At 39.0% G+C, this 22759-nt stretch overlaps 2 protein-coding genes across 3 annotated transcripts in view; one reads left to right on the plus strand and one right to left on the minus strand.

The window, feature by feature from the left end:
* The first annotated feature begins 3742 nt into the window (after positions 1 to 3742).
* tmem175 (transmembrane protein 175) lies at positions 3743 to 10865 on the plus strand. Its single transcript, XM_008417748.3, has 10 exons — positions 3743 to 4096; positions 6083 to 6121; positions 6235 to 6332; positions 6415 to 6466; positions 6568 to 6603; positions 6674 to 6757; positions 7259 to 7423; positions 8722 to 8800; positions 8872 to 9007; positions 9852 to 10865. Exons 1-10 carry the CDS (start codon positions 3893 to 3895, stop codon positions 10522 to 10524), a joined length of 1566 nt encoding a protein of 521 aa, XP_008415970.2. The 5' UTR covers positions 3743 to 3892; the 3' UTR covers positions 10525 to 10865.
* A 1696-nt stretch (positions 10866 to 12561) lies between these two features.
* cds1 (CDP-diacylglycerol synthase (phosphatidate cytidylyltransferase) 1) overlaps positions 12562 to 22759 on the minus strand; it is a 26398-nt gene continuing 16200 nt past the window's right edge. Inside the window, exons 7-14 of one of the 2 annotated variants that reach the window (XM_008417747.3) lie at positions 22535 to 22617; positions 22258 to 22345; positions 20288 to 20356; positions 19090 to 19242; positions 18886 to 19005; positions 16996 to 17099; positions 16727 to 16901; positions 12562 to 16653 (exon numbers count right to left, since the gene is read on the minus strand). In XM_008417747.3, the coding sequence (XP_008415969.1) occupies positions 16766 to 16901; positions 16996 to 17099; positions 18886 to 19005; positions 19090 to 19242; positions 20288 to 20356; positions 22258 to 22345; positions 22535 to 22617 (753 nt within the window). In that variant the 3' untranslated portion in view covers positions 12562 to 16653; positions 16727 to 16765. Of the gene's footprint in view, positions 16902 to 16995; positions 17100 to 18885; positions 19006 to 19089; positions 19243 to 20287; positions 20357 to 22257; positions 22346 to 22534; positions 22618 to 22759 lie in introns of both variants that reach the window. The other variant, XM_008417746.3, reaches the window with a different exon arrangement.

Genomic DNA, 22759 nt, shown 5'->3' on the forward strand with positions numbered 1-22759 from the left:
ACTATTTTGTAGAATAATAAAAGCACAAAATAGTTTGTTAAATTAAACACATCGGTTGATTCTACACTAGATAAACTTGAAGCATGGCGTCCAAAAGCTTTCTATTTGTAATTTTTTCCCTTTAAATGAAATATTTCTCTTCAGATCAGGAGCCAGAACGAAGCTGCATTAGTGGGCAGGCCGTTGCGTAACGCTGATGCAGTAGATTGTGGATTTGACGGTTTAAATCTGAACTGCAGACAGCAGATTAAATCAGGTTTATTTTAGCAACGTCGTCCTGCTGCCACACATCAGAACTGTGAGAAATCCCTCTGAACTTCACTGAGCTGTTTCACCATTTGCATCTCGTTGATAATCTTGTAAACACAACAGAGCATTTTAACATCTTAATGAATTATTGTAGATCTGATTACAAGCAAATACCATGAAGTTTTGTTAATCTATTTTCATATCCGCCACTTTAAATGCAGAAACCCTTTGAGGTCCCCTGGAAAAATGTTCCTCTTGGGGGATCCATCTGTTGGCGAACCCCAGTGTCATCTCATCACTCGCTGCGGTTGCATGTCTGCATCCTCCTGACCTCTGACCCCCTCAGAGATTGCTCTTCACCCCATCATGGTGTCAGTCCTGATCCTGTGATATTGTTGTCCTCAGACATCCTAGCTCTGTCCTGCAGACATGAGAGCTGCTGCCTTAATCAGACGTGACAGCAGAAGAGTCGGCCTTCACAGACTTCCTGTCTGGATTTGCAACTCATCACCGCGGGGTAATAACTCCTGTCAGACGCCACTGAAGCTCCTCACTTCATTTACCTGAAGACGGCTTCACTCACTTCACTTCAGAGAGGAGTTTAAAAAACTGATACACCATCAATAAATCCATCTGGGTGCAGCATGTGCAGGAAGACAATAAAAATACATGAGTCCAATCCTGAAATAGCTGCATAGCAGCAGCAAGGGGTGTCCAAAGTGTGGCCCGGGGCCCATTTGTGGTCCATGCACTGAAAAACATAAGATCTTTCCAAGTATTTTTTGTCTAATTTTAAAGTAAATATCTATTACATTTGAAGTTAGACAAAACTAACTCATGAGAACTCTTTAGCAATATATAAAAGCTGGTCAATAATCCCTTAAAATTGACAATAAACTACCAATTTCACTAGCAGATTATTTAATTTACAATAAGACATTTTCCCATGTTAAAAGTGAAATAATCTGAATGTATTTTTCATCAATACTAAGGAATTATTTATTTAAAACCAGCTGATATATCTTGTTGAGAAGTTAATTGTAAGTCACTTGAATTTTGTGACCTGCCAGCAGCTTAAAAACACATAGACATCACTGATGAACAGTTTTTCCACCAAACTGAGAAAAAGACGTGGTAGCGCCGCCAGTTGAGGCTCCGCCCACCTTCATTTTCAGTCTGCTGAGTTTACAGTTTGCGCTGCAGCAGCCCAGATGTTATTGATGTGTCTGTCTGCAATCTGGCAGCGCAGGCGACGGAGGTCAATCCCATTACACCTGGCGTGTTCTGTGTCAACACGTCTCAGTCTGAGCTGAGGGCGGAGGAGGATGAGGAGGGCGGAGGAAGAGGACAAGCATGATTGCTCTGAGCTGAGATGAGAAAGCCTTGCTCTCCTTTGATCAGACTCGCTCCGTGTTCATCACTTTGACCGGCGTCCAGAGGAACATCAGCCTGCTGCATTCACCATTACCATCACAATCTTCTTTCCAGCTGCACTGCAAAAACTTAAAGTCTTACCAAGTAATTTTGGTCTAGTTTCAGTGCAAATATGTTAGTACATGTGAAATAATACAGAACTATCTTACAAGTGAGTTTTCCGCAAGGTATAGGAGCTCGTTTTTAGTAACTAACTCCATAATATTTATGAAAATATGACAGTGTTTCAGAGATATCGTATATAGAAAAAATGAGTACATTTCCACCAAAAAACTCAGATTAATCTCAGAAAGTTTGTAGAAAAAATAATGACATTTCTGAGTTTCAGAAGTTGAAAATTTGCACGAGGAAATTCAGACATTTCCAAGTTTTCTTTGTTGAAAATTTGAGTTTCACAAATTTCCAAAAACGGGTAATTTTCAAGATTATTCTCTGACATTTTCTAGAAATATTATTGAAATTTCTGAGTTTCAAAAATCACCTACCAAAAAAATTTAAAATTTTTAGATCAATCTCAGAAATTTTCTAGAAAAAAACAAAATTTGACAAAATTTGTTTAAAGTATCAACATGTCTCTATGAAACAAAATTGACCTCAACTTATTTATTTTAGATTCAATACATTTGATTTTTATGGAAAATGACATCAGAAACTACTGATTAGCCTATACTGATTCAATTTTAAAAACTTTTTTTTACACTAACAGTTTTATTATTTTTATATATTGCAAGAAAATGAGTATGAAAAAGTGCTAAAGCTAGCATAAAAAAATACCTTTTCATTGTTAAATTGCTCAGTTTCTTGACATGTTTGCTGAAGAACCAAAGTGGAGGATCTGGAGGAAACCTTTTATTTATTTCAGTCAATTAGCTGCTTAGAGTATGACATCATTTTGAGACATTACATTTTTGTTTTTCTTTACCTGCAGCACCAAAATCTTTATATTTTTAAGATTATTAAACATTTTTGAGATGCAGATCTTTGTAAAAACACGCTGACATCGACCATGATGTTAAAATCAGGTTTTATAAGTGAAGCTGCAGTTTTTCTAGCCCATCAGATCTTGGAAATTAACCAGAAGATCCACGGTTTTGTTTTTCCAGACATTAATAAGGAAGTAGAGAAATTAATGAGCCACACGTTCAAGCCTTATTACCCATGAGTCTTTGCTGTGACACGTCCCACTCCCACTGGCTGCTGTGCTGTTCAGTCAAACGGAAAAACCACTGTTGACATAAACTTCTTCTTGCTTCTTATTTCATTGTAGCTGGTTAAAAACAACTCCTATGAGAAAAATGTAAGACGAGAATTTGCTATGAAACAGTTTTTAATAATAATTCATGCAAAGCAGAATTATTTTTCTCTTTTGTTTGGGAGTCTAGGTGTGTTTTAGGATTACACCACTTACATCTGACAACTCACATTTCAGTGAACCCAGTGGTATCTCTTCATACTGCTTGTGATGAGAAAACTTGATAAAAAATATTAACGTACTGATTAGAAAAAAGATTGCATTTTTGCATGGATGGATGAACGTATTAGCATGAAAAACTGGCACAAATTTGCTTGATTGAGCTTCAGGGAGGAAGTTTGGCAGCCCAAGGCATCACTTTAGGATCTGACAGCAAAAGACCCAAACACAGTTTGAGAGAAATTTAAGTAATGATGTATTTTTATTGTTGTTGTTTTTTTTTGTTTTTTTTTTATGAATAACTGAGTCTGGTGTGCTTATATACCAAAATGGTGAAACTATGGTATGATGTCGCCCCCTTCAGGCGAAATAGTTTCATGTCCAATCGTTCTATAAAAATAAATCTATAAACAAACAAATAAATAAATAATTTCCCTAGTAGAATAACAAATATTTGTAAAGTGTTTAAGAAGTTTCACTTTTCTGGCCACATGATTGAAAAATCAGATTAAAATATACCATTTAATTCAATTTGAATAAACCAGAGAAACCTAGATAAAAAAATAATAAAAATCATAATAATTAAAAAAAAAACAAAAAAAAAACGGGAGAACTCAAACAGCAAAATTAACAATTTCCCCAGCAGAGTGACTCCTCTTGTTGAATGAACAATCTCCGAAGGGAACCGGAAACACCCGCTCCTCTACTTCCTGCTTCCCCGGTCCGCCCACAGTCAGCTGTTCCTCGGGTGATTGCAAACATCTGCCCGTCCGCCGTGGTCCCGCAGCTCCGTCCAGGATGGGGGAGAACGACGACAGCGACATTATCGAGCACCACGTCGAGGAGGAGATGGAGAAGAAAGCGGCCAGGATCCGCGGCCTGTCCTCCCCGCTGCTGGACAGCCTCAGTCCGTCCGAGAGAGAGGGCCACAGCAGCACCCAGTCCTCCCACAGACTGCTGGCCTACAGCGATGCCCTCATCTCCATCATTGCCACAGTCATGGTGAGAAATCCCGCAGCGGATTCGTCTTAATTCACAGTGTCCAAAAGTGCGGCCCGAGGGCCATTTGCGACCCTCTGAAAGATTGTGTGCGGCCCCTGACCTAAATGCAAGCATAGATGGACACTTTTTCATTCTGTCCAGCAACATTTTTTAAGTGAGAACATATTATAAAAAAGAAGGAATTTTAATAGATTCCCATTAATTAACAACGTTTTTGCAGTCATCTTAGCTGCAAAACCTTTTTTACCTTTTTTGTCTACAAAGATTTAAATGTAAATTTAGATTATTATTATTATTATTATTATTAAGCAGATAATTCTTTTTTTAATATATATTTTTAAGTCATAAAACATTTGTTTTAAAATACTTTTTATGGCCCGAAAGTGCATCCAACTCAATGATTTTAACCATCATGGCAAAAAGTTTGAACACCATTTGATTAATTCAACTTAATTAAGCCCCATTTGTTGATGGTTAATTTAAAAAGAAGTAATTTGTCATATATTTTAAAATAATCAGGATTTCTTTTAACTTCTAATCAATAAACATTTAGCAATGTAGATTATTGATTTCTCTGAGTCACTCTCAATCAGAGACGCCCAATTTCTCCGAGGGATTCTTAAAAATAAATAAATAAAAAAAGACAAACAGGTGACAAAAAAAACTTTCTTTTAGTGTTGCAGTTTGACCTCCATCCAGCAGAGGGCGCTGGATGGAGCTGTTGATACAGAAACAAAGATGGCGGGACCATACCATAACAGGAAAGAGAAACAGTCAGAAACCATTATTATTCAGTCGGTATTTAATTCAGCAACGACAGAAAATAACGTTAAATTTATTTTTTTAGTTCAGCATGTTATGAAATAATTCGCCGGAGTTACCAGAAAAAAAGTTTTAAGCTTTTTCATCAAGATCTGATGTGACCAGCTGGGAAAGTCGCTGTGGTTCTTTATTACAACAGTTTGAACAATTGTTTCAGTTCTGCTGCTGTGTTCAATGATTAAATATTTACTTCATTGTAAAACTGATATCAAAATATAACTTCACTAGATGTTAAATATTCCTCATTTTAGCACAGTAGGAAGACTGCATTCTCATAAAATTACTACTTTATTGCCTTAATATTTATTCTGGTAATATTGTGACTTTATTTTTGTCATTTTAAAAAACAAAATTCCCTCCAGGACTGGAGTTTGTTCACCTAAAACAGGCAAATTATGCAGAAAGGGCCTTCGTTTAGTGCAGTGGTTCTTAACCTTTTTTTAGGTACCAAACCCCCAGTTTCATATGCGCATTCACCGAACCCTTCTTATGCCCCCCTGCCCCCCTCTGGCACACAAAATACTTTGCGGTATTCCGATTTAGTAACGTAATTAAATAAGCTGTGTTATCACCCCCACGCCACTAGAGGCAGTAGCAACCCCGAAAAGATGCGACTAAGGAGCAGATTTAGACTATAGAATTTGGTAAAAACCATAGACATTAATATTAAAGTATTAATGTCTATGGTAAAAACTGTGAGCTTTGCTGAAGTAACTAAAGACACAAGTTCAAATCCCTGCTGAGAGTGGAGCTCCTTCAATCAGGGCTCCTCCACAGCACTGATTGGCTAAGCAATGTAACGTGATCCTCTGATTGGCTAAGCAATGTAACGTGATCTTCTGATTGGCTAAGCAATGTAACGTGATCCTCTGATTGGCTAAGCAATGTAACGTGATGGCAAAGCGGGGCGTCATCACGACTTTACACAAGTGTCTTTACCTCCGCGGTCGGCAGAGGCTCCGCCGAACCCCTGAGACCGACTCACCGAACCCCTGGGGTTCGACCGAACCCAGGTTAAGAACCACTGGTTTAGTGAAAATGTTGTTGGAGAAGCTGAAGCGTTTCCTCTTGGAAAAAACCATTACCAATTATTTTAGTTGCTTTAATTATTATTACATATTATATCTGACGGATATATCTTCTAATCCTGACTCTTATTTACAGATTTTGCCGGTTGCCCACACCAAAGTGGAAGATAACGAGGTAAACCTTATTATTATCTTGATTGATCTTTATTATACGTTTAAATCATGTTTGTCACACGTTTCTGTCTGAAAAGTTCTCTATAAATAATATTGATTGATTGGCTTGTGCAGGAGTTGAGGGAGAGCGTTCAGCTGCTGCTAACGACGAAGATCTGCGTTTACCTGATGACCTTCCTGATCGTGACGGTTGCCTGGGCCGCCCATATCAGGTTCTTACTTTCTCTGTTCACATTTCTTTTTATCACTCAGATTTTTGTCCAGGTTTCCTTATTTGGTCTTTGATTTTGGCAGATTATTCCAGGTCATTGTTCACATCGACGATTGCCTCGCTCTGCTTAACCTTGTGAGTACAGCCTCAGGTTTGGTGACGTCTTTATTTTTCTACCAGACCTTCTCTAAGTTTCGCGTTTCCTTTTTTTTGTTCTGCTTTCTGTTCTAATTCAGGCCTGCATGATGCTGATAACCTTCCTGCCGTACACTGTGAGTACCAGACTGGTTCTGAATGCGTTTACATTTGAATACATGGATTAATTTTCCTTCTGCTTTGCAGTTTTCTTTAATGGCGACCTTCCCTGAGAACATCCTGGGGATTTTACTCTTCTGTGGTTGTGTAATGGTGATCGGGCTGATTCAGGTGAGGAAGCGTTTCGTCAGATATCGGCCCGGTCCCAATTCTCACAACTTTAATCTTAGAAATATGGCAATGTTCACAAAAAATAAAATAAAATTTGTTTTCAAGTGTAAAGTGTTAAAATAGTTTTGCTTTCATGCTTCTGGACGTGTGGATCCGTTGAATTTTGTTCGTTTTCAACACATTTGAACATCCAAATATCTCCACCATCAACTCAGAAAGGAAAAAAATCTTACCTGTACATATAAAATTGATTTATTTTGTTGCAGTTGTAGTTTTAGCAGCATAAATGCTGAAACTGTGACCGATCTCGCCATTTTGGATGCCAAAGCTCTCAAATTTTTTTGCACGATTGTAACCTGACGACTCAAACCTTTATGTTCACTTTGACTGAGTCCACACTTCAGAGGGGCGCCGGGGGCAGTGTGAGTTTTGGGACCGGGCCGTTTGGCACCGTGTGTTCGCTAACTCCTGACACGCTGACCTGATTCCTGCGTTTTCCAGTCGGTGATTGTGCTGTACGCCTTCAGCCGGCCCTTCCTGCTGAACGAACAGATCCAGATCTCAGAGAACCTGACCTACTATAAACATCACATCCTCAAGGTCATCATGAGGGTCCCCATCATGTGCTTCTTCGCCAGCATCTTCTCCTTCATCTTCTTCCAGCTGGTCAGCACCAAATCTGTCCCACTTTTCACATGCAAGTGAAAAAAGATGGTGGTTAGTTAATAAGTTTAGCTGTTTTTAGAGACATTTGCAGACTTTCCCTGGATAAGTGTAGGAGTAAAACGTTTCTCCTGATCATAAATAATCAGACGTTTGTCTCATCTGAAGGTTCTTAATCTGATTCCCATGAAATCTGGTAGAAAAAAATCTTTTTAAACATTCTTGAATGGATCCAATCGGCGGTTTTCTTTAACGTTTCTAACAAAGTTACAGATGGCAGCTTCCACATTTTACAAGAATAAAATTCAGAATTTTGAGTTTTAATATCATACTTTCAGGAATTAAAGTAATGATTTCAAGTCTTGGTCATAATATCAAGAATAAAAGTGAACTTTGAGAATAGGTCATGATTTTGAATTTTAAAGTTTTATTTTCTTTTAGTCATAATGTCAAGAAAAAAGTCATAATCTCAAGTCTTAAAATCACAATTTGAAGAATAAGTCATAATTTTAAGATTTAAACTTGTAATTTTAGAATTAAAGTCATAAGTTTGACTTTTAAAGTCTTTATTTTGAGTTCTATAGTCATAGTATAAAGAATAAAAGTCACAATTACGAGTTTTAAAGTCAATTTCGAGAAGAAGTCAAAATTTTAGGGTTAAAAATAATTTTGGGAGTGAAAGTCATATTTTTGAGTTTTAAAGTTAGAATACTGCCTTTCAACGTCATAATTATGAAATACAAAATAACTCTAAGGAAGTTTGCTTCATGATCTTAAAATGACTCTGAACGCCAAAATTAGAACTTTCTGTCTGATAATCCTGACTTTTAATTTCATAATTATGACTTTGAAAGTTTGACTTTGTTTCTCAAAATTCTGACTTTTAAACTCGTAATTATGACTTCCTGTGTGGCTTGTTTTTTTTTTTATTCATGGCAGGAATGGGTTTCCGTAGTCTTCCATGTTTCACCACCTTTCCTGACTTTTAATTTCATAATTATGACTTTGAAATTCTGACTTTTAAACTCGTAATTATGACTTCCTGTGTGGCTTGTTTTTTTTTTTTTTATTCATGGCAGGAATGGGTTTCCGTAGTCTTCCATGTTTCACCACCTTTCCTGACTTTTAATTTCATAATTATGACTTTGAAATTCTGACTTTTAAACTCGTAATTATGACTTCCTGTGTGGCTTGGTTTTTTTTTAATTCATGGCAGGAATGGGTATCCGTAGCCTTCCATGTTTCACCACCTTTCAATAAGTTTTTGAGGTCGTTCTAATTCATGCCATGTTGTCTTCCAGTCTTATGTTCTCCTAGCCATCATCATCTTCCTGCCTTACATCTCCCAGAGCCTGAAGTGGTGCCGCAGCAAAGCCATCGGTAGGAACGCAGACCCACCGCCGCTCTGATGCCGCTTCCTTCCTCCCCCTCATGAGTCTCTTCTGCTTCAGGTCAGGTGGAGGAGACGCCGGACTCCATGTTGTTTTACACATACCTTCCCAACGAGCCGCTCAGCAAGGAGCGAGTCGAGGCTTTCAGCGACGGCGTTTACGCCATCGTAGCAACGCTTCTCATCTTAGACATATGGTATGCTCTGAAGCTAAACAGTATGTTCTACATATTTGTTGAAATGGTCATTATTTTGTGAAATGCTTAGTAAGATACAAATAATCTGTAAAAATAATAATAATAATAATAAAAATCCTGGCTTTTCAGACTCTGGGCCCTGAACTGTCACATTCACTGCAACAACTCAAAATCTACAAAGTAATTTGTAGATTTTCTAGTTTCTAGTGCAAATATATTACTAATGTCTCATTGTAAGTGTAGTTAGATATTTGCACTAGAAAATTTCTTTAAGATTTTGTGTTTTTGGAGTGAGGAGGCGGGTCTTAGTGCTGTCAATCACCCCCATGTATCAATGCAATTCAGTTTTATATAGAGAAAATTCATTACAAATGTCTCATTTCCATTGAATGCTTTCCAATTAATCAGCTATCAAGTACACTACGCATAATTAAATATTCAAAGTAGATGAAAAGGTTTATTAATAAGGAAACCCCGGGGCTAGCAGAGCTTGTTGTGAATGCTAAGGCTAGTTAGCATAGCCAACGTTGACATCAAATAAGCAGTTTTTCTGCAACAGTAAGCTGTTTCTCCTCCATTAACACATTTAGTAACGTGCTAATGTGTTCATGAGGATGATTGACAGCGCTAAGACCCGCCTCCTGGCTCTGATTGGTTATTTTTGGTTAATTTCTTAAGACAGTGGAGGAGATCGATTTTTTTATTTCACAGATCATCTGTGACAGTTTTAACAAATATGTTTTTTTTAAAAAGTCACATCATCTTTACAAAAGAATTTGTGACTTTAATGTTGTTCTGTTTAGTAGTAAAACAAAGTAACGTGTACTGGGCTCCATGGTTTCAGTGAGGACAACGTTCCGGACCCGGCAGTGGTGCAGAAGCAGTTTGGCGGCAGCCTGGTCGCCGCCCTGCAGGCCTACGGCCCGGAGTACCTCGCCTACTTCGGCTCCTTCGCCACCGTCGGCCTCCTCTGGTTCGTCCACCATTCCCTCTTCCTCCACGTCACCAAGGCGACGCGCTTCATGGGCCTGCTGAACACCTTCTCTCTGGCGTTTGTCGGCGGTTTGCCGTTAGCCTACCAGCTAACGCACGAGTTCCCACGCAACTCGCAGAACGAACTCGAAGCCATTCAGATCAGCTGCGTGATCGTTTTCTTCGCCGGGATATTCCAGCTCTCCATCTGGGTGGTGGCGCTCTACAACGAGCAGGAAACCTTGCACCCTTACGTCTGGTACGGCGGACGGGAGCACGTGTTCATGCTAGCTAAGCTAGCTCTGTACCCCTGCGTCGCTTTGGGGACGTTTTTCCTGTCCTGCATCTTGAGTAAATTCAGCACCTCCATCTTCCACCTGATGGAGATCACGGTGCCTTTCGCCTTTCTTGTGCTGAGGCTCTTGGTGCGCATCGGGCTGGCGCTGCTTCGCTTCCTTTTCTGTCCCAACCGGTCCGATCTGACGACCGTTGTGGACGACGAAGCGGACGAAACGCGAGTGCCGTTTAATGCTGTAGTTACCTAGAAGTTTCCTGACTGGGTCTGTGGAGTATTGCTGCTAAAAGGTTTGGCTACTGAAAGAAACCCCTGGTGGGTTTATATCCAGAGCAAAGTGGACAGAACCGTCCTCCTTTTCTATTAGTTGTTTGTTCATCTCTGGAGCACAGATGGGATTAAACCCTGAAGACGAAATCTGGATCCTAGATGTAAAGGAAGCTCTGATAGAGACGGTACTAATGCAGTTAGCCAAGATTCATTCATTCATTCATTTTTCTTTTCAGTTACCACCTGTGTGATTAGTGGCCGTTTTAACCAGAGGTGGGTAGTGTACCCAAAAATTGTACTCAACTTAAGAGTAGTACAGCATATTTTTACTTAAGTAAAAGTAAAAAATAACCGTCCAAGAAATTACTCCAGTAACAGTAAAAAGTACAGCATAGTAAAAGTACTCCAGTAAATGTAGCCAGTTACAACCCGCCTCTGGTTTTAGTGTTGTGTAACCATCCAGGCATCCAAATGTGATTCTCTTAGCATGTTCATATTTTTGTGTTTTATCTCGATCAGGATCTGAAGGTCAGATTGGGAATCTGTTTTCTGAGCCAGTTTCTTTTCTTAAAGGTTTAGTTCAGATAATTAGTGGTGAGGTTATGAGATAGAAACTTATCTTTCCTTTGTATTTGGCAGAATTGTATTGTATTCTGTATAATTTGGGTCTCCTTTAATCAGAACTGCAGAAACTGGCGGCCTTTTTTTATTTTGTTTGTTTTTTGTTTAGCACAGAGTCTGTTTCCTTACTGATCCATTTTGTTTTTGCGTAGGCTCAGTGAAGCTGGTTACTTTTTCTGGTCAATGTTTTTTCTTTGTTCTGCTCCAGAGCAACATATTGAATTTGGTCATTGATCTCTGACATTTTTCAGATTGGAGATTTTTTCCAGGCCTGAAGCAAATGGAGGAATGTCTTTAGGAAATTAGCGGGACTTTGACCAGGAAGTTGGAAGGTCAGTCGGGGCGTCAGAGTCTGTAGTGGCGAAAGAGGACGAACCAAAGAGAAACTTTGGAAATATCTGGTTCATAAATGTTCTGACCCTCATTTGGAGTCATGAGGCATTTGGTTTTGATTTTTTTGCCCCAATTCTTGGGAGCTACTAACTTCTGAGGGCCAAAATCATTAAGTTGGAAGGAGTTTTGGGCCACAAAATGTATGTTTTGTGACTTTTTTAAGAGTTTATCCACTCGGTAATCTAAATTTAAATAATTGTAGACAAACGTAAAAACAGTTTTGCACAGTTGCGTTATAAGACAGTCACGCAGTTGATTATTTTCTTTTTTTGCGTTTGATTTCAGAAACAAGATAAATGGACGATCTGTTTTTGTACCTTTTTTTCTTTAATAAGATATTTATCTGTAAAACATGTTTCTCTATAAGATGAAAAAGTGTCCATCTGTATCAACCTCCTGTGCTTGCAATGAGGTCAGTGGCCGCACAAAATCCTTCAGAGGGCCGCAAAAGGCCCCCGCACCACACCTTGGACACCTCTAGGGCAAATCTATTGTCAGAAGATGCTAACTGCTTAGAAGCTCTCCACAGAACCAAACTGGAAGCTTAGCGCACTTTAAAACCTGCACTGAGAAAGTAGAGCCATAAAACTCGCCACTGCACTGTTTTATATTGATTTGGTACAAATTCAACAACTTATAAATCAGTTCAAATTAATATTTAATCAAAAACTAAACATCAAATGTTTCAGAGACAAAAACCGTGAGACATACGAAGGGTTTTTACTGTGTTGCATCAACACTGGAACTGGAAACTGTTCCCTCCTTTTTCCTGTAGTTCACTTGGTGTTTTTTATTTTCTTCTATTATTTTTCAAATCAATGGTGGTTGTGGATTTGATAAACTTAAAAAGGGATCCAGTACATTTGTCCAGCAGGGGTCACTGTTATTTTAAATAAATAAAGCTTAAACACTGACATGGTCATAAAAACCGTTTTAATACCGACTCCAAGTGAATTTAAAACCAACGTGCACTTTAATTAAAACCTATAAAATCGTGTTCATCTTTTTTTTTTTTTGTACTTTGAGTTTATTTTGTGTTAATTTGTTTGCAACCTGCACAGTTTTCCATTCAGATCCTGATCGTGTTGAGAAGGGACCTTTTCTTTATTTCACTGAAGGACTGAAAAGCCGTTAAATGTTTGGTTGCAAAATGTCGACTTCCTGAATACGAATGTTTGTGGCGCGTCATGCAGATCAATAAAAATGAACTGTCGAGCTTTATTTTTGTGATTTGTCATCTGTAAGGTCACAATAAAAGAGACGTTTGTTTTAAAGAAACAGATTTATTCATTTCATTACAGTAAACTGCTTCATATCATCTCTAAAACATCAGTGTTCACGTTACACGTTTGTATTGCTCGGTTCCTACAGCTGAAGACAAAGATTTGATCCGAAAGGCTAAATGCTGTCATTTCTGCAACCGAAACACAAAAACTAAACCAGCAGCATAAAGTGCAGAACCTGAACGTTTGGGTCGCAGCGGCTTTGTGCTTTCTGGTCTGTACATTTATGTCTGCATGACTGTTGGATCCATAAATTAAGTATAAAAAAAAGAAACCTTGAGAGAGCCGCTGGAATTAAATAATTGTTTAGACTTGATTTTGTCTTGTGGTTGGTAGAATCCGTCACTGTCGAATTAGTTTTTTTTTTTGTTTTTTGACAATTTGGCCTCTGAATTTTCACAAACTCAAAATCTTGCCAAGTAATTTTGGTTTAGTTTCTAGTGCAAATATCTGATTACACAATGAGACAAAACCAAATTGCAAGCAACTTTTTAGTAAAATGGCATTATTGACTGAAAACCAGCTCCTATATCTTAAAACGTTACTTAAAATGTTAAGCTGCTCAAAGTGAAGGACTGTAATGTTTTCTGTACGTTTCCACCTGCAAAATAGGAATATTTTGTATTTTGCCAAATAAAAAGGGAATCCACTGTTACATTCAGAGCCAAGATTGGTTAGAAATATTGATATTACATCACATTTTTACTATAAAACAAAAAACTATATACTTTTAGACATTCTTACCAAACCTTTGCCAAAAAATTAAATAAAATCCTGACCTATCCCTTTAAGTATCCCAGAGGCTCTCTGCAGATTCTGTAAAAATGAGCTTAAAAATGTGTAAAACTGTAAATAATAGTGTTGCAGATGTTGCTTCAGTGTCTGGAAACAGCAGCAGTTGGAGAACATTTACAGCTGGTCCCGATAATCCCAGAGGAAAACACTCAGAACCGCTTAAACTAATAAATTAGAACCTTCAAGAACAAAAACCGACATGGGAATTAGCTCTCTGCTTTGGGTCGTCGTTTCAGAGAGGGATCCGACTCGCTGGCGCCCCCCGGAGGCCCCCGGAAGGAAGCGAGCGTTGGTCAAGCTTTGGTAAACATTTCTCCCCAGAGGAATCTGGCTTGGATGCGAGAGCGCGGTAACATGCTCTGTACCGCATCGTTTGACTCGACCCGAATGGTAAGCATGGAAACGGCATTTCTAATAAAACCTTCTAGTGTTTACAGATTCATGTTGATGCGTTTACTGTACAGAGAAAACAAACCGTACCGATGCTTCACACCATCTTACATTCATAATTTACTCTTACAAACATTGATTTGATGCAACCCTCCCTGCTCAAATCAATTTGATTCAACCGTCCCGCAGCATAACCCGCCTCCACCTTACAGTGCAACCACAGCTTAAAGGAAGCGCTAAGCTTTCATTAAAGGAACATTTCATGTTTAAAGTTGGATCAGAAGATAAATTCCTGTAGAGCTCACACAACAGCATGTTTTGGTGGAAAAAAGTAAACTTAAAAAAATGTGGCGCCAATATTTCTACTAATTTCATGTCATCTGCAAAAAATAAATTCACATTTTAAAAAACGTATAAGAGCAAAATAGACATAAAATAATAAAGTTGCTGGTTTTATGTATTCTGTTGTCTGGGTGGAAGGTAAAACCATAAGATATGATTCAGATTTAGGATATATTTTATTTAATTTTGATTTTAGAAACTTAAACTCTGAATATGAAATTCCTAAACTTTAGAAATCTGAACTTGACTAAATTGTTCAGTAAAAGATGAAGTGAAAATTAAAGCTATCCTATGATTTTCTTCTAATATGGTGGAAAATAAAGTAATCATTGCTTGTTTATTAGCTAATTATTTAGTTTAGAAATCTGTTATTTTTGCCTTTTCTCCAGGGTTGAAATGTCTCAGATTTATTAAACCTTCTACATGTCATTCAGTGGGAACAGACGGAAGTACAGCTCAGAAACGACGACGACACGCTGAGCTGAACGCTATAAAGTTTCTAATCCAACAGGGAGAAATGTTTCCAGCTCCCATTAAAAATGTTCCAATGGAAAAATAAAAGGCAAAAACTTTATTTTTGAGAAAAATAATTAGAGCAGAGACAGCCGCCGTCAACTTCCAGTTTCCAAATTAATTAACTGGGGGGAGAAAAAAAACGATGAATTTCTGAGAACTGAGCTGAGTGCTGCCACCTGCTGGTCAGGTCTTAAACTGCACATAGTTCTCATTTCAATTGGTTAAACTGGGAAAACAAATAGATAATTTAATCAAATCTAATTTAAATTTGTCAAATAAAATATTTATATATATATTTAAAAAAATTAATTGTTCCACTGCATTTTTACTAGCATAAGATAAAATGTTCTAACAGTTTATACATGTATGGGTTCAGCTTTATTTTTTATTATTTTTTCCCCTTTTCCATTTGTTTTTACCTGATGAGCAACAATTATTTCATGTTGCACTTCAGCACAGGAATCTTTAAACAATAGAATAAATAACTTTATATGAATTTAACATATAATGGTTAAATTTTACATCAAATCATTTCAAGTACCCGTTTCATTTTTAAATATATACAAATAGTATTTATTTTAACCAAGTAAACCTGTTACATATTTACTCTGCTATAATGCAACTAATAAATAAATTTAAATGCCCAGCAGAAACGGAATAAAATTTATTTTTTAAAAAATTTAGTTTGATTTATAAATATTTAATTTTTATTAAATGCAATCCTGTTATTTCTTTTGTCTGTATGTAACGGTGGTTTGTAAATAAAGATTTTAATCCACAAAAGTCACAGTAATTACAGCATCAGTTCAGTTTTATAATGCAGTTAGTTTAAATGCTTAAAACAATATTTTACGATAAAATAAAAAGTGATTAATCTGTGAATTTGGGAGAAAATGTAAACCTTATCGCTGTGTGAGCTTTACAGGTGTTGCTAGGAAGATTTTAAAACTTTATTTTAAAACAGTTAATCTATTTTGTTTCTGTTCAGATAAGCTACTCGGGTTTAGATTAAAGCTTGCAGCGCTGATCTCCTAATCCCACTGTGACTCCTAATCTTTTCCATCCTTTTCTTGAAGTAAAGCTCAACAAACATCACCGTCTCTAAATAACCTCGGCTTAAATCTACATGGCAGCCAGTTAAAGATAAACTTTGTTCATGCTAAAGGAAATTATCTCTTTAGTTGCATATCATTTCTCACAGCTTAAAATGTGTTTTTTTCTTTTCCCACAGCAAATCTCTAAGTAAATATATATATTAGGTATTTGTTCAGCTAAATATTTACGTATATTTCTGTACAATATATTTCTTCAAGTGTCAGGTGTGCAGATGATGATCTACGATCTGCGCCTGCAGTCGATCCGTTTCCACCAACGTTTGGTTTGAAACCTAAAAGCTACCAGTGGAAGGAGATGGAGGCTGCGCCGCCGCTGCTGCATGCGAAACTGCCGCTGCTGCTGCATGCGCCGCTGCATGCATGCTACATGTGTGGATGTGCAGAGTGGAGTCCGTGAACCAGTCCGTTCTGCTGGTGGAAGCTTCTCTCAACAGTTCACATCAGAAAAGTCAGTGCAAAGTTCACCGTTCTCAGACAATCCAAACTCCTCCTCCTCCTCCTCCTCCTCCTGCTCCTCCTTCGCCGGCGCAGCTGGAAAAGCGAGCGAAGGCGGTCAAAAGCAAACCGGCGGCGGCGACTTCTGGGTTTGGTTTGGTACTTTTTTTTTTCTTCCCCCTCCAGAGTCGCCTCAAATCTAGAAGGTTGATGATGGATCTAGGAGTAACACACAGTACAGTCCAAAGGTGCACGTGTGTGTGTGTGTGTGTGTGTGTGTGTGTGCTCGTACTAGCTAAGGGAACCGCCTCACACGCTTCCTGAGCGGGTTTCACTCGGCCTGGACGGCCGGCAGCGGCAGCAGGCCTCTCTCCTTCAGCTGGGAGTGCAGGATGTTGAAGATGCTGAGCTGCTGCTCCGGCTGCAGCGTCAGCAGCTGCTGCAGCAGTTTACTGGGGTTCGGACCTCTGCAACACAAACGGCCCAGTCAAAGTAACAGTGTAGAGAGAGCCCAACAAACGTAGCGATAACGCTGGAAAAGACGTTATCCTTGCTGCCCACCTGACGAAGCTGGCGATGTAGACGTGAGTGAAAGTCGCCATCAGGTACTGACAGTCGAAGCGGTCCATGATGCCGCCGTGGCCCGGAATGGTGTTGGCGAAATCCTGAGAGAACAGAGCATTCCATGACTTTTCCATGACTCTCCATGACCCTCGTACAACAGGTTCAGAAAGAAAAGTGCAAGACTGAAAGACTAACTCCACCAAGCTGAAAAACAGCAAACATGTAAAAGTTCAGGCAGAGAAGGAGGAAATGTTCTTCTTTGCATTCAGGCACACTGGAAATTAAGGTTTGGGTCAGACTTTGACTAGGCTCTCACTAAAGCCCCAGTGTCAGAAAATACTTTTAAACCAGTGGTGTCCAAACCTTTTGCAACGAAAAACCTTTAGCTGAAAGTCCTCAGGGGCCAAAATGTGTCTTTTCTCCCCAATTAAAAACACAAAAATAATATTATTGTGAATTTTTTATCCTTTTCCTGCGCCACAATAATAAATTAAACAAGTAATATTTCAATATAAACAGACTTTGACTTAATGTTTACAGTGATTTAACTTATTGGGTCAATTGTTTTCTACTTTGATGGTTTATAAAATAATTTTATTTCACTTCTAGCAACAAGGAGAATTTTAACGGCCGAAGAGTGTTTCACTCTCATATCATCCAACAGCAGCGACAAACAAAACAAAGTAACTTTGGTAATTCTAACTTATCTAAAACAAGAAAGTTTAGTTTGATTTAACTTCAGACAGAGAGAGAAAACATTCAGTGTATAAAAATATCTGGTTTCAACTGAATATCAAGCATTTTGCAAACATCTAATTAAAATTCAAGCATTTCCAAGGATTTCAAGCACCCGTATGAATCTTGCTATTGAGATCTTTCATCCAGGTAAAACCATCACTGAGGGGAAAATACTTTTTTCACGAGACTATGAACAGTTTAAAAGGGATTTAGGAAAGTCATCAAGTTTAACTGCCTCATTAAAAAAAGATGGAGATGTTCTGCAAAGACCGACAGCAGTTTGAGTGATTAATCAAACCCAAGAGTTTTTTCCTGTATAATTAGATGAGGCGTTGACGCAGGCCTGACAGCAGGTGGCGCAGTTTTATCTCAACAAACCACAGCAGAGAATCTGTGCTGCTGTTTGAGCGATCCATCAAAAACTCTGCTGAGCAAACAGAGTCTTTAAATAAAACCTCAGCCGATTCCTGCAACGACTCGCCTCAAGTCAGGAAGCATTCACAGAAAGACGGCAGGAAGTTCAACATCTACAGTCCACATGGAAATATAACAATCAGTAAAGTCAATCCTGCAGCTGATCCACAATGCTGCTGCTCGCATTCTCACTAAAACCAGGAAGAGAGAGAACATTCCTCCAGCTCTCCCCGTAGCTCAGAGGACAGACGTTAAAATACTGCTGTGAGTTTATAAATCGCTGAACGGCTTAAAGATCTGCCGCTGTTGTATCAACCTTCCACACCTTTCAGTTCTGGTTCTGCTCTGCATCCCCAGAACCAGAACCAAACACGGAGGAGCAGCATTCAGCTTCTATGCACCACACATCTACAACAAGCTTCCAGAAAACTGCAAAACAGCCGAAACCCTGAGTTCCTTTAAATCCAGACTAAACCCCCTCCTGCTTAGAGCCGATTTAGAGACACAATAAATGAAACATATTTCAAATGTAATGCGTGTTAAAGTGTTGACTGTGTGGCGTTTTCTTCATAACTTTGTAATTTTGTGTTTTCATGATGTAAAGCTGAAATGCGCTACCAAATAAACGAGATCAGTCTGTCTACACAGACTTTTATAGATGGTAAATCTCACAGATGGATTCTCAGAAGAACCAGGAAAACCAAATCAAGCTTCAGGATATGAGACGTTCCTTACTTTGATTTTAAACGCTCGCTTGAAGCCGCTAGCAAAGAATCCGCCGAACGGCCCGATGAGGGAGGCGAAGGACGACAGGAAGATGCTGTGGATCTGGAAGGGGTAAAGGTTCACCGTTTTCTGAAATGGAAACAAACAAACAGGATTTCATGACTTCATTCAGGATATTCTTGAATAGGAGCGTGGATAAAGAGCGAGTCTCACCCAGCTGAGCGTGTTCTGCAGCGCCGCAGGGAGCGTGTACTCCTGCATGACAAACAGGTCAGACGGCTCACATTCCACCGTGAACCTGTTGGTCTCACTGCTGAACTCCACCGGACACACAAAGTACTGGAACTGCGACAGGAGGTAGGCCAGCTGACGGGGAAGAAACAAAGACGCGAGTGATGCGTCTGTTACGGCAAATTTTTACTGGATGATGAATTGTCCCAGAAATTATAGCAATAAATGAAAATATTTTCAAGTGGTACAAACAAAATTGTCGTTCAAAAAAGGACTAGTAGAGCCCAAAGCACCAGACGGAAGACTTTTATCATCCAGGCTTTGGTAGAGAGAAACAATAAATCATCCAAATTCAAATTATTGAGCTTGTTTTCATTTACAATGCGATTAATTGATCTAATGCTTATTGGGGCAATAGTCAGTGATATGAGAAAGTAAAGAGATGTTGCATTAATAACTTTTGGAAAAGTTCTTTTCTGAGGTTTAATCTCAGTCCAAAACCAAATAGTAATGTATGCAGGTTATCTGCAGGTGTAAACAGGTCAAATTTAAGAATTTATAAGACTTTTTAAAGCCACCTTGAATGAAATTCAGCAACAAAAACAGTAAGTATAAGGGCCTTTTAGAGTTGCAAAGATGAACGTTGTCTAGGTAACTGGCAATAAATCAGCACTTTATTCGCAATTTGCTAATTTTAAGACTTTTAATTAACATATTTAAGGCCATCTTACCTTTTTCAAAAGACCTAAGGCCTTAATTTTTAAGACACATTAATTTAAGACTTTTTAAGGATGTGTGGAAGTGAATAAAAAGAAAATGAATCAACAGATAAAACAATAAAGATGTTTTTTATCTACGCAGGCAGCAGGAATAAAAACAGAACACTCTGGTTCTTTTTTACATATTTAAGTCTTAATCTGATTTAAGTGAGACGGTATAAGCAATAGACTGATGACTTTATTTCGTATTCCCATGGTTCTCAAACTGTGATGCGAGCATCATGGGTTGCTTCTAGATTTGTCCAAAGCCAATCGCTGAGTTAATGTCTTCAGAAGTGGTGATGGAGTATTTATGTGCTTCCTGTAAAACCAGATCTTCTTCATCCTTCTCTGGGTTCTTGGAAACCATTTAGGGGGAAATGCTGAGCGTGTGATGAAGCTGTGGAAACTTAATTACTCACAATGAAGCCAAAGACCACCGTGGAGAAGAATCCCCCGATGAAGCCCTCCCACGTCTTCTTGGGCGAGAGCTGCAGGGGCAACGAAGAGAGGAGAAGAAGTGAAAAGTTGTTTTCAGCATCAACAAAGCTGACGACGTTTTTATCCACCATTAATAAACCGCTTGTGATTCGAGAGAAATCGTTTTTTCACGCGGTACTTTGATCTGACTCGGTGTCAACAAGCAGATAAAATCCCACCAACGCACAGAAACTGACTTCTGTTTCATTTTAGACTTTTTAAAAATCAAAAAGACAAGTTTCTCATGACGACTCTCTAGCATGTCTTCACTGAAATCAGATCTGGTTTGACTGAATTTTAAAAGGTGGCTGCACAGTGGTGCAGTTGGTAGAGCTGCTGCCTTGCAGCAAGAAGGTTCTGGGTTCAATTCCCGGAGTTTAAGAGTTTGAGTCTGCATGGAGTCTCCATGTTCTCCCTGTGCATGGTGGGTTTTCTCCAGGTACTCCGGTTTCCTCCCACAGTCCAAAAACATGACTGTCAGGTTAATTGGCCTCTCCAAATTGTCCCTAGGTGTGAGTGTGTGTGTGTGCATGGTTGTGTGTCCTGTTTGTCTCTGTGTTGCCCTGTGACAGACTGGCGACCTGTCCAGGTGATCCCGCCTCTCACCCGGAACGTTAGCTGGAGAGGCACCAGCACCTCCTGACCCCACTGAGGGACAAGGGTGTACAGAAAATGGATGGATAACTACATTTTAAAAGGAGAGATGTGATCTAACCTAACCTCAAAAGCAAAGCTTGTCTTTTCAGAAAGTATCTTGTCTCTAAAAAAATAGAGCAGCATGACTTAGTTTTTCAAAGTTGAACACCTGGTAGTCCGGCAGACTTGCAGGGTTAACCTTTTTTGGGTCAGCGCCCCCGATCCATTATCCAGGTCCCTTTGCACTGAATACCATTTTATTAATAATATTACCAACATGACTGTTGCTGTCTTGATGTTCATTGTTCCTTCTGCATTTAAAAACCTCTGAAGACACAACTTCCTGTGTTGTAAACCAAATGGTGTGGCGTCAGATTTTAGCGCTTGCAGGATTTTCTTGTGCCTTTCTAGGTAAACCATCTAGAGTTTGATTAAAGCATACCAACTGAATTCACCCTGAGTGAATCACAAAACCTAAGGAAAAATGCAGATGAAACCAGAGTTTAGACGTTTGGTCACGATGCAGAGCTGGAGGAAACCAAATGCAGCACATCAGCGTAAACCTCCATCTACACCAAGTTTAAGGAAGTACAAGATTATCAGCTTAGATTCATGATCAGTCCAGAACCGAAGGTAATCGGGTTTCAGTCTTCAGACACCTTCACCTTAAATTCTTAATACCAATCAACGAAGGTGACCAAAGCACTTTACAGCAAAAGTCGCATCACAAGAAAAACAGACCAACAGAATCCAACAAGAAACAAAGAGGTAAGAAAAATGAAACTATGCTACATGGTAATAAAACTCTGAAATAAAAAGTCTTGAGCTTAAGAGTTAGGCGCCACTTGCTTTGACGAGTCAGACGTTAAAACCAGCGATTTCCACCTGCAGCTGCCCGTCAGCAAACCTACTGAGGTCTTACGCTGGTTTCATGTCATGCTGTTGTGGCTCAGCTGAAGTAGTGAAATACGAGGCCTCCGGTTGGACAGCTGGGCCCAAACGAGGTCAATAACAGGACAGAGGTTTCACACACAGCAGAAGATCTAAAACATGGCTGAAGAAGCCCTTTATTGAGGAAAACTTTTCCATCAGTTTTAGGGAACTGTTGCCATAAATCGAGCTCATATTTCTAGCTGAAAACTTACTTGTAAGTTACTATTGTTTTATTTCACGTGCACCAAGATATTTTATCAAAAATCAATGTATTGGGTATAAAAGAGATTTCCCACAGAAATCAGCTACAAGTTGCATTTAAAAGAAAAAAAGCTTGCTTTACCTTGATAAGAGGAGTTCTCCCAAAGAAGAATCCAAACAGATACGCCATGATGTCGTTGCAGATCACTATGGAAATGGGAACAATGTACCTGGAAAGCAGGAATTTCAGCTATGTGAGCGGCAGTCGAAGTCACAACAACGAGTTAACATTTATTCCATTTAAATTATTTAGCTAATTAAAATCAGTTTCTATTTGGTTATTGCTGCTCCAGGACACACAAAAACAGAGCACCACAACACCAGTGATGGCACATCATGGCTGTCTGTGTCCTGCTTACCAGATCATTCCTTCAAACAGGTTCTGAATGACAAGGTGGGACTGAGTTACCACAATCAACAGGGTCACATGGGTCCAAGCAAACTGGAATGGCAAACACAAAACACAAACACCACAGTTTCACTGCACTGGAATGTCGTTGTGCCTGTTACAGAAGTGAGCTCGTGTCGGAGATAAATGGAGTCCAAACAGGTGAATGGCGCCGACGGAGGGAGACAATCAGAAA

This window comes from Poecilia reticulata, chromosome 9 (assembly GCF_904066995.2).
Source record: "Poecilia reticulata chromosome 9, P_reticulata-male-v2, whole genome shotgun sequence".
NCBI classification, from domain to species: Eukaryota; Metazoa; Chordata; class Actinopteri; order Cyprinodontiformes; family Poeciliidae; genus Poecilia; species Poecilia reticulata.

What these genes read in the sequence shown, in the direction of transcription:
- tmem175 (XM_008417748.3), top strand. Translation starts at nt 3,893, where the DNA reads ATGGGGGAGAACGACGACAGCGACATTATCGAGCACCACGTCGAGGAG. An exon ending in GCCTCGCTCTGCTTAACCTT is followed by an intron (nt 6,467 to 6,567) that starts GTGAGTACAGCC and finishes GTTCTAATTCAG; the next exon opens with GCCTGCATGATGCTGATAAC. An exon ending in TAACCTTCCTGCCGTACACT is followed by an intron (nt 6,604 to 6,673) that starts GTGAGTACCAGA and finishes TCTGCTTTGCAG; the next exon opens with TTTTCTTTAATGGCGACCTT.